The sequence below is a fragment of the Eucalyptus grandis genome, chromosome 8 (genome assembly GCF_016545825.1).
Source record: "Eucalyptus grandis isolate ANBG69807.140 chromosome 8, ASM1654582v1, whole genome shotgun sequence".
Taxonomy (NCBI): Eukaryota; Viridiplantae; Streptophyta; class Magnoliopsida; order Myrtales; family Myrtaceae; genus Eucalyptus; species Eucalyptus grandis.
In genome coordinates this window covers 67,997,428-68,009,918 of record NC_052619.1, presented here as the reverse complement: position 1 = coordinate 68,009,918, position 12,491 = coordinate 67,997,428, and the positions used below count along the sequence as shown (strand labels likewise).

General features: G+C 39.0%; 1 protein-coding gene across 1 annotated transcript; it reads left to right on the top strand.

Annotated features, from left to right (window-relative positions):
- Positions 1-2,598: 2,598 nt before the first annotated feature.
- On the top strand, positions 2,599-5,662 carry LOC104415737 (very-long-chain 3-oxoacyl-CoA reductase 1). The gene is made up of 4 exons (XM_039300386.1): positions 2,599-2,981; positions 3,056-3,391; positions 3,746-3,815; positions 5,245-5,662. Exons 1-4 carry the CDS (start codon positions 2,689-2,691, stop codon positions 5,479-5,481), a joined length of 936 nt encoding a protein of 311 aa, XP_039156320.1. The 5' UTR covers positions 2,599-2,688; the 3' UTR covers positions 5,482-5,662.
- The last annotated feature ends 6,829 nt before the right edge of the window (positions 5,663-12,491 follow it).

Sequence of the window (12,491 nt, the reverse complement as noted above, 5' to 3'; positions counted from 1 at the left end):
TCCGCCTGGCAAAATAGAGGAGGAAATATAATCAACAACTTATACATGGATTGTTGAAGCCTTTGAACTAATATTGGAAATCCAACGTGTGTTAGAATCGCAATTACTCGGTCAATTGATTTCCTTTTGTTAACCAAGAGGCGACAGACTTGGACTTCTTCTCTGTGGCGGTGATACTAACATTCAAGGGTTTATTTTTGTGGGTCTTGCTTCTATGTATATAAAGCAAGTCTTGCCATGGCCGTGAGGTCTTCTTGAAGCACCGTTTGTGTACAAGTGCTTGGTGAACGAAGACGCACAGAGGAAACTCATGAATTACATTTATCACATTAGTATTTGTAATTGTAAAATTTTATGGTAAGATTTGTAAAAAAATTTATGAGATTGGGAAATTATTTAACAAAATCTTTTTATGAGATTCGAAAATTGTTTAACAAGGAATTTAAGGTTAAATACTACGTGAGTTATTTGATATAATGGAACCTTGAAAAGATTTGAATGATTCGAATGTATAATCTTCGTTATATAGCGTAATCTATAATGAAATTTATATATATATTCTTAATTATTATAATTGAATCATGCAATTATGATATTCGATTTATTTTCTTTATTTTATTTAATTTGTTATTTGATACGTCGGTTTCTATAATAATTTCTATCTTTATGAGTTTTGACAGAATAGGACGAAGCCAGCCTCGCTTGACTGATGGGACAAGTGCATCCAGCGCTTTGGTAAACGTGGAACGTACGGCACTTGTCTAGTCATCTCTTCCTTCCTTCGCTTTGCCATAATAAATGACTGTTTCCAAACAAACGTTAGCTGCTTTAAAAAAAAAAAAAAAAAACAAACGTTAGTTAAGCCTTTCTCTCTATTAGCAACCCCCGAGTTAAAGAACATTAACTTCATCCTAAAGTAGGTCAAGAAGAAGGCTATGGTCATTACCCTGTTGACCATACTTAAGACAAAAAATTGCTCCGGTCTGATGGGATTACTCCAACTCTTTAAGAGGTCTTGAAAGCCTAACGGAGGTGGGGCGCGGCGGCTATGTGGCCATGGGTTGCTGCGGGCTATGAAGCACGGACACACTGTCGGAGCTTTTGTGTCGTGTTCGACACGTGCCGATGTGTTCAACACGCTCGGACATGCTAGGACACGCTTGGACATGTGGTCAATGTGACGGATTTTTCGACATGTGGTTAATTTTTCTTAACACGGTCCGACACACGTGTCCGGGAGAGACCGTTGAAGAAGACAATGGAGAGTGGAAATGAGGGCGAGGAAGCGAAGGTGATGCCGTGATTATGAGGGAGGGTTAGAGGAAGAGCAGAAACCATGGCGATTGTTGTGATTACGAAGCTGTGATGGAGGGCCAGTGGTGAGGCTGAGGCTGCGGTTATGAAGGAGGAGGGGTCGGAGGGGGGTGGTGAGGCGAACAAAAAAAGAGCAAAGAGGATCGTGTGAGAAGGAGGAGGAGGTTGCGGTTAATAGGTGATGGGGGATGAGGGGAAGAAATGAGGCAATGGGGCAGGTCGGGGGTTGTAGGGAAAAGGGGGGAAACTGAGGGAGAGGGGGGTGTTTGGGGTGAAGGGGGAAGAGAGAAACAATGGGATTGACAGGTTGAAAAAAACATTGTTTAAAGGCTGAAATGATATTTTTAAATTTATTTGTTTATCATATATAAAATCAGACTTTTAAAAAAAATAAAACAATTCTAAAAAAAAAAAATGGGTGGTTGACTTCTTTTATTACTTCTTTTGTGTATATTTATATTTTGACCCCTCAAGTATTAGAAAAATTTAGGGAAAAGGAGTTGAAAAGAAACTGTCGGGAGAGGGAGGTGTTTGAGGTGACCTGGGAGACAGGAATAATGGGTGAATAAATTTTGGGGATCAGGTGGGGAAAATTCAGGGAAATGACGGGTCATTGGGGGAGAAAAGAAAGAAATTGAGGGGAGGGGAGGGGACTGTTGGAGGTGGCGTGAGAGAGAGAAGCGAAATAAATTTTGGTGAATGAGGATTTGAAAAAAATAATTTTGAAAAATGAAAATATTAAAATTTAAATAATAGGAGATCATAAATTTTTTAAATAAGTTGATTATAATATTTTGTTAATCATTAATTTTATTTATAATTTTTGTCAAAGTTAGAAATATATTCCCAAATATGGGTACGCATTAATTATTAATATGTCTTTCAAATTTTTTATAAATATTAAATAGATATAAATTCATCGTAAATTCTTTTTATTATTTATTTATTTGTGAATTTAAATTAAATTAATTAAAAATAAAAATATTTTTTTAATATGTAACGTGTCCCAATGTTAAAATTCTTTATTTTTGAGAAATAACATATCGGCGTGTCGTGTCACATTGTGTCACGTGTCGGTGTTATTTAGACTGCAGGATTGTAATGGAGGGAGTGGAGAGAAAAGGAAGAGAAAGAGAGGGGATGGGGTGTAGATGACTCTAAGAAAATAATGTACCCACTGTCAATTTACATTAGGAAGATCCACTGTTAATTTACACTAGGAAAGATTCGAGTACAGAATATCTTTGGATATGCGGTGAGGAGAGCTGGTACGTCGCGGACTTTTGGAGAGCAGTGAGGTGAGACGGACGTCGATAAATGTTCAGCAGTTGCTATCCCGTAGTCCTCTCGTGAGACTACAAACCGCACAAAGCGATGGTTCTTGCGGACTTCTTGATCGCTACTGGCGCCGTACTAGGCTTCATCTCGCTCTTCAAGAACGTACTCACCTTCGCCCGATGGCTGTACGCCGCGTTCCTGAGGAAGCCCAAGGACTTGCGTGACTACGGCTCATGGGCCATCGTCACCGGCGCCACCGACGGCATCGGGAAAGCCCTGGTGTTTGAGCTCGCCTCCAAGGGCCTCAACCTCATGCTCGTCGGTCGGAACCCCAGCAAACTCGAGGCCACCTCGAGGGAGCTGAGGATAGATTCGGAGCAACCACCGAGGTCCATTACATAGTTAGCACTTCATATGCCATTTACCTTAAAATTCCCGAGTGATGGTACATCTGACGCACGAGACACTTTGTCCAGGTCAAGACCGTGGTCGCCGATCTCGCGAAGCTGAGCGGAGAGGAGATAGCGGCGGCCATTGCAGGAGCGACGGAAGGGATCGACGTCGGGTTGCTGGTCAACAACGCGGGGATGGCTTATCTCCCGAAATACTTTCACGAGGTGGATCGAGAGTTGACGGAGAGCATATTGAGAGTGAACGTCAACGCAGCGGTGTGGGTGACGAAGGGAGTGATCGATGGAATGTTGAAGAGGAAGAGAGGAGCGATCTTGAACATGGGATCTGGTTCCGCCATGGATATCTCTTCGTTTCCTCTTTTGACCTTGTATGCCTCCACCAAAGCGTAAGTTTCGATTTTCTCCCAGTTTTGAGTCTTCTTTTTTCGGTAATTTGTTAATCAAATTTATAATGCAAAAGTTTTCTCTTTCTTACTAATTTCCTTTTAGGATTGTAGCTATATCAGGATTGATATACAAATTTGACATTGTAAACAATGTGATGGACTATAAGCAGTAATAAGAAGTTAATCAAATTCAATGCCGGACAAAAGTTTATAAATTGCTTAATGTTCCAACAATTTAGTGTGTTTCACATTATTTGGATCTAAAAGGACCTTTCAACAGTGGCAAATTCTATATCCAATCTATTTTTATAGTTCTATCATGTGAACTTGATATATCAATGTGATTCGTTACAGTTTTCTGGCATCATTCTCAAAAAGCATCAGTCTAGAGTACGAGGGACAAGGAATTGATATTCAATGTCAGGTAAATGTATGAGAAAAATCATATATCATTTAGGTATTGTGATAATATGGTTAAAATTCTTATGTCCCCTTTGTTCTGTCCTCTTTTCCGCTCCTAACTAAATACTCATAAATTTGCGAGAGAACGTTGTTATAATTTTACTTTTTCCTTTTAAAAAAAAAAAAGAAAATCAGATGCCAGTGAATTACCCTTCATAACACAATCACTTTATTGAAACTAATTGACTCACTTCTCCACATCGGTAGTAAAACGGATGTATAATATACTTTCTCCTTCAATGACGTAATAACCGCTCAACTTCCAATAGATTAATTTAATTGTGTTCAATGGGTGATATTCAGCCCAAAAAAAATAAAGACTAGGAGCAAGGTCTCATTCTCCATGACTTCACAAATAGAGGGAAGATGATTAGAAGCCTAGGTACTTCATGATTAGCGACAATTCCAGAACGCATGTTGGGGGTCATATAATCCAATCTATGCGTTGGTCTGTGCGATTATCTTACTAGTCATGTTTCATATCAGCTAGACCATGCAATCACTTATTTGCTCTTTCACTTGTGAGTTCTCCACATGAGGAAAATTGTTCAAAAAGTCCTAAATTTATTGTACAGAGGTCAATTCGGAGCCTTTCGATTATACTAAATTAGTCCTAAAATTTCATCTTTATACTTTTAATTGTATCAATTTAATCATAAACATTTTGATAATTTTTCCAATTAATCATAAATCTTTTCAAATTTTGGCAATGTAGTCCTTTTGGCCAAATAATAGATTTAGGATTAAATTGTCAAATCTTCAAAAAGTTTAAGACTAAATTGATATAATTGAAAAATTTATGACTAAATTGACAAATCGTTAAAAAGTTTAGAACTAAATTGTCATAATTGAAAGCTTTATAATTGAATTGGCTAACATATAATAAGTTTAAGACTTTCATCCTATACAAACTCAAAAAAGTTCCTCTGTGGAAAGAAGGGTGTAATGCTGATTATGTACTTCTGTAAGAAGAACTGAAATGGGTCGGTAAATTTATTGACCATGCGTGCCTCATTCACTAACCCCTGATCTCCAAAACATTCCCTAGCTGTATCGATTGTACTTGCTAGTTAAATGCCACTCGATGCCCTTTGCTAATTGGTGAAACAAGACATTATATGAGCTAAAGGAAAACGGTTTTTCTGGCATTGTATCTCGCAAAGGTATAATTTCGAATCTTAATGTGCGTTCTTTTGTTTATGGTCTTGTTATTGTGCTTGTTTTCTTCTCCTTGACTGTTTGTTTGAAACTATGAGATAAACAGTTATGCTTGGATGTTAGAGATTCACTTCAAATGTGTAATTAAGTTTTCATAGAAATTAATGAATCGCAAGTCCCAAGGAAAAAGCTTTTAGAACTAACGTTGCGCTTGAATTCCAATTATATTGCAGGCTCCCTTTTTCATTGCCACCAAAATGACCAAGATGAAGAGTCGGTATCTCTTCGTACCTTCGGCGGAGATATTCAGCAGAGCTAGCGTGCGGTGGATCGGGTACGACCGGGTGTGCAACCCCTATTGGTCGCACTCGGTTCAGGCGTTCATGGCACGCAGGCTGGACACAATCACCGTTTGGGTTCTCGAATGTTACGCGAAATGGTGGAGAGCTCAAGAAAGATCGCGTCGTTAGGTCATCGAACATGGTAATCGCATTTTCAGACGCACCCCGACGTAATTGCAGCTTGTGTGCATGACTTGGATATGAAAGCTTGGAGTGGCGTGATATGGGTCTGTGGTCGAGCCTTGAATATGGCATGTGATATGAAGACTTTCTATTTTTCATTCGGTATGCATAAGTTTTCGTTTATACACTATGTTTTCAGGTCTTTCGACAAAGATCGTGCTTCTACTTCGGTATGCATAAGTTTTCGTTTAAACATTGTGTTTTCGGGTCTTTCGACAAAGATCGTGCTTCTACTTTGGACTCTCTTAAGCACGATTCACTTTTTACATTCAAATGCTTACGCAGTGGTGCCCACAAGAACATCAAAGGATAGTGTTCACTATTCTATATGTACCTTCCATTATCGAGTTTACATGTCGATAGAGTGAAATTGGGTTGTTTCTTTGAGAACCATGTGAAAGCATTTTCACATAAGAAAAATACAAAATCTGTAATGCTCTTTCGATCATTGATATCTCCAACATAATCACTATCTAAATGAGCTCTAAGTTGGAAGGATTCAGAACGATAGTAGTGTAGGCCATGAAAAGTAGTACCTTTGATGCACCGAAGTATCTTTTTTACATCTTTAAGATGAGAAGACTTCAACTTCTCCATATATCAACTCATAATTCCAACACTATACATAATATCCGGTCCCGTGCATGTCAAGTATCTCAAACTCCCCATCAAGCTTCTATAATATATCAAATCAACATCGACACCATCATCAAACTTTGAAAGTTTGGTACCGCACTCAATTAGTGTATTGATTAGAATATAATTCTTCATATTAAATTTTTCAATGATATTTTCTGCATATCCCTTTTTAGAAATAAAAATCCCCTTGGCACTTTGCTTCACTTCGATCCTAAGGAAATAATTCATGAGATCATTATCAGTCATCTCAAATTCTTTCACCATCGATGCCTTAAAAGCGTCAACCATCTTAGCCCTGTCATTCTTTCCACCATGTTTTTTTGCATGGGAAGGTCTTAACTCTATTGGGTGCCTAATCAATCTCCTTCCATTTGTTGTTGAATTTATGGTTCCCCATACGCTTGAAGCTCGAAACTTTGTAGAAGCCCAATTTAGCAACATAAGCATGGATAGAGGATTTTGCAGCCTTTAGACATTCATTCTCTAATTCAAATGACGCGCTCTATCGTAAAAAAATGATAATATTCTCATTATGCGTCATGTTGATTTTTATATGCTCAAAACTGTAAAAAAGAATCCTTATAATAGCATGAACTCGCTGCTCATTAGTAAGGAGTGTAAGCTATCAACTTCATCTCACATATCATGTTTAACATTATTTGAAGATGCTGCCTTATCATTAGATTTGAGTGCTTTCGATATGTGTCAAATTTGATGATGAGTTTCCTTAACTTTATGGCAGATGTATTCATAATCTTATGGGATAAGTACACTAATGGTGCCGTAAGTTGTGTACGGCGCTCACTTTGGTGCCACCGGTGAGAAATTCTGGCCAAAATGATTACGTGGCATTTTTATTTAAAAAAAAAAAATCGCTTGGCTTTTAAACGACGTCGTTTTCCATCCTCTTCAAGAAACGACGTCGTTTTGCTCTTATACGTGGACACCCTCGCAAAAATGACGCCGTTTAGCTCGTACATGGGTTGAAATTAGGGTTAGGGTTTCTTCGTCGCCGCTCGGCCACCATTGTTCGCCGCCAACGCTCAGCCACCGTCGCTCGGCCACCATTGTAGATGCTTGACCAGGCAAGCGAGGAGGGAATGAGATTGTTGCTCAAACAAAAAGTGGCAGAAAGAATAGGAGGCGAGGTGGAGGAGAGGAGGAAGAAGAGGGGTTGAAGGTGCGCAACCGGTGTGCTGCCGCCGCCGTTGGTGCCGTTGTTGGTGCTGCTACTGTGCGTTGATGGTGTTGTTGCTGGTGCCGTTCGCTGCTGGTGTCACTCTTCAAGGAAGAAGACAACGTGCCTCTCTCTCTCTCTCTCTCTCTCTCTCTCTCTCTCTCAATTTGGGGATTTAGGGTTTCGATTTGGGGGGAAAGAAGCCAAACGACGTCGTTTTTGTGGTTTAGATGTTGATTGTGCTCTCCGGCAAGCTACGTCGGCCTAAAAACAAAGTGAGCGTTTTTCAAATTTTTTGGCACTTAAGTGATCCGATGGAAACTTTTGACACCAAAGTGAGCGCCGTACACAACTTTTGGCACCATTAGTGTACTTATCCCTAATCTTATCTTTCAAGGCAGCCCACATTACTTGAGCTTTATCATAACCTTCAAATTCATATATGATATCAACCTACATACAACTCAGTAACGTGATGCAAGTAATACTATTTTTCTTTTTCAAAGCTTTATAAATTTTTTGATATCTTCTGTGCTGAAATGAGGTTCCATGCTCGAGTTTATCCATGGTGTTGTTGAGGGTTTCCAAAACCTCCTACCTGTTAAAGATGTACTGAACCTTTTAATGCAAACTATCATAATTATAACCATTCATCTTTTCACCCTTATTGAAGTTGGCCACAATGGTCTTTGATGCCGAAAACATAATCAATTGCTATAGCCACATTGACATAATAAACGCAGAATCAATAGTAGCACATTTTCTACATTCATACACATTTAATTTGTAGAAAAGACAAACTAAGTTAATGATAATTCAATAAAATGTATAGAAACAAAAATTCACTATATTATCAATCAGCTTTTGTGTACAATTATTTTACTGTCATTAATTAGTTTAATTTGTGCAAATGTCAAGTTCTATGTAAAGACTCCTTTGAATTCTTCCAACCTACAACTTTTACTAAAAAAATAATTATATGACTTCATGTAATTTCTACATTTTCAATTAATATAAAAAAGCATAGCACGATGTGAATAAATGTACAGACATTCATACAACAACTATAATTGAAAGCGGAATTCATGATGTAGTGAAAAGATCAAGGATCTACAACCATATTCGAGTTTTTTCGAAACTAGGAAATTGCAAGCATATCAAAGCATATACATGCTATCATCAAGCCAAGCTCTACACGACATATATGTGGTCATTTACATGTAGACTAATTTATGTATTTCCAAAACCATAGAGAAATACAGGTTTGAAGGAATAAATAATTCGCTTATACCCTAAAAATTATGCGTATTTAGGGTTTTTTATGCATTTTTACACCTTTAAAAGATTCAAACATGTAAAACAAATACATCATAATGTAGAGTATATTCATACGAACCAAACACCACTAACCATGCGCCGAGTGGACTCCCACACGCGCTGTTTGAGTGGTTGGCGCATGTGGCACATGCGACGGCAAGCCAATGTGGCTTATGGCCTGTCCAATCGATCTAACTACCTGACCAATCAACCTGGTCGAGTCTTCGAGTTATGTCTTCATCCAGGTCAGATTGGATCTCTAGTCGGTCGGGTCACCGGTTGGTAGGTCAATTACCGACTGTTGGTAATGTCATCGTTGACGTCAGCCCACATTGATTCGCCAACGCATGCATGGCGGTCATGTGCTGGGCATTCTCAGCATGTGGGTGGGGCTTACACACAGCGGCTTCTGGCACATGTAAGGGCGTTTGGCGTCGTTCGGTGGCATGTCACCCACCGTTATGATAATCTCGACAAATACTTTCATTTCATATATTCAAAAATTGAATTTGGCCGAAAAATATTCCGAAAGATGGCCAAAACAAAGATGGTCATCCACGACCTCCAAAGCCATTCATTGCTTTGGTTCGTTTTCGATGATTCATGTTCCAATTTCTAATCAATGAACATTCAAACAATATGAAATTCATCCTCTTAATCCTCATATCAAGTAGTTTGCAAGAAAATTCAATAGAAAAACAAGATAAATATCATGACATAGGCTCTAAGACCAATGAGGGATGAAAGATGGCGGAAGAAATAACTAACATTTTTATTGCGTAATAAATGAATTACCTAGGAACATACATTGAATCACAAGTGAATGATGGAAAATACGATTTCACAATGGTCAAAGTACAATTACGAAGAAAGTATTCACATTCTTCAGCATTAATGTTAATTGTTTTCTTAAAATAGAAATGAAATTGCCTTTTGTTCGTTCTTTTTTTATGGAGTGTGAGAGAAAAAGGAAGATCATTTTTTTTTTAAACATTCTATTATTAGCAGTTGACTATCTTCTAAAATCATCCTATTTATACTTCATTTAAAATATAACTATTAAGACTCCTCTTAACGACATCACATCACATCACATCACATTAAGACAAACCGGCATCTTTATTACATCTCATCATGCACATATCAACGAAATATAATATAAATAGATCACTGCGAGAAAATAATTTACACTCTGACAATTTACAATAGGAATATCCGGGTACAAAACTATCTTTCGGACGGGTGAGGAGAGATGGTACGTCACGGAGTTGTCCAGAGCAGTGAGGTGAGAGACGTCTATAAATGTTTGCCACCACTACTTTATCTGGTGAAACCACACTCCGCACAAAGCGATGGTACTTGCGGACTTCCACGGCCACCGTACTATGCTTCATCCCGCTCTTCAAGAACCTACTCGCCTACACCCGATGGCTGCATGCCACTTCCTATTGTGATAGGGCGAGCGATCGAACAAATATAAACAAAAAAAGAAAATAAATCGGATACCAGATTTATGTGATTCAGTCGTAAAGACCTACATCCACGGGAAAAGTAGCCGTGAATTTCACTATAGATCAAATGATACAAGGAGATTACACACTCAAGTCACTCAAACACTCTCTCGGTGTTTTCCAAGCCCCAATTACACCCAATACACCAATCTTTCTTGAATGTAAATCACGAATAAGTTTTGTTGCACGAAAAACACAAAGACCCAAAGCCAAGCACCCAGCACCTATGAATGTCTCTCACAAACAAAGAAAACCATGGCACTCAAACTAAGAACGGCACTTCAATCAACAACGATGCTTCGGTGGCGTGCGGCTTCTCCTTTTACGTAGGTCTTCGGCCGCTCGACACACACTCTCTCAGAAGGAAATTATATTTGTTTTATATGTGTGCCCAGTTGGGCCCACAACTTGATTCTCTCTTCGGTGACGTCTCACGCAAGTAAGCTGAAGAACCCCTCCTATTTTCTTTATTGACAAATTCAGTTTCCAAATTCAAACTTGAGTCATATTTTAATAATCTCCACCTTGGCTCGACGTTTGAGCCAAATTGCAATCGCTTCGCAAAAATTCAAATTCTGCCGCTACTTTCCCATAGCCCCGATGGGCTCAACCGCCATAGATATTATCCAAGTCCAAGCCTCACTTGAACTTCACCATAACCGAGGACCTCATCAGAATACCAACTCCACATGCATCTTTAACTGCTCCACAAGGATTTTCCGACGCAACCTCCTCAACCACAGATAAAGTAAAACTATTGTTGTATCCATATCTGTCAGAAGATCGAATATGTACCTTGTTAATTTCAGCAGTTACAGCAACCGTTGGCTCTATAAGCTCCACCTCGCTATAAACACCATCTGTGTTGATTACTTTGCTAGTACCTGTATACGCTACCTCAAGAGTTTCTGGTCACAACTCCACCTCAAGCTGAACACCATCCAGATCTGTATTAACACTGCCACAAACACTCTTAGCTAGAAGTACTGGAGACTCATCAAGGGTAACTTATCTGCTGTTAATAGGTGAATTTTTATCTGGGCACCACAACCGATCGCCCCGCTCACCTTGTGCATAGCCATGGAATATGCACCTTGCTCTCCAATCGAGCTTACCATCAATTACTCGAAAATAACACGGACAACTAAACATTCCATGGGGATCTTTTCACCAGCAACGTTAATGGAAGAGATAATTTTTCAGGAGTCCGTCAGGAGTCCGTTATTCAATAGTAGTTGATGGGGATCTTTTCACCAAGCAGCTTATCGTATGAAGCATATCAGCTAGGATTCTCCTAGCAATACCAGTAGTAGAGATAATTTTATGGGCCGTCTCTAGTAATGTTCTTCTCGTCAATTCTGCAAATTGTTGTGATTTATTGGCACTAGTGTGGTGTTTCACTATGCTCTCTTTCATGCATAATTTATTTGCCAGCTCTGAGCAGAACTACATGCTATTGTCAGTCTGCACATGCTTGATCGACTTACCAGTCTCCGTCTCGATCAAAGCTCTTCACTGCGAGATCCTGACACCAACATCAAACTTGTGCCTTGGCACAAACACCCTGGTCTTCCTTGAGCAGTCAAAAGACTCTCGAACAGATGCATCCGACGTCTCCATAGTGAAATTTGTCACTGTCTCACTTTGAAGTTTATACAAGCCTCTATGCTTGATTCCTTTCATTATCACTAAGACACCTCAAACAACCTTTAGAACTCCACCTTTTGAAGAATACCTGCAACTAGCTGAATCTATGGCACCCAAAGAAATTAAGTTCTTTTTCAATTCTGGAACATGCCTTACTCCAGTCAATGTCCTCACGATACCATCATGCATTCTGATTTTAACATAACCAACACCCACAACATCACATTCAACGTTATTCCCTAACTGGACTTTACCACTACCCATGCACTGATAAGTGATAAACCAATTTCTATTTGGTGTGACATGAAAAGAATAACCAGAATCCATAATCCATCTATCAAACGATAAATCATTAGTGACAAACAAGGCATAATCAGTATTTTCTGCTACAGCTGCAACATTATCTGCAGAATCAACTATAATTTCCTTACCCTTCTCATTTTTCAGCTTGAGGCAATCCCTTTTAAGATGCCCTCTCTTGCCATAGCTCCAACAGACATAATCAACAACCCTAGATTGACTACGTCTATTCATATTAGTACCACTCTTACCCACATGTGTTCTAGATTTTTCTCTATTTTCACCTACTAAAGCAGCAGATACAGGTTCGCCAAATTCTCTTCTACGAATATCCTCGCTCAGAATCAAATCTCAAACCCCATCAA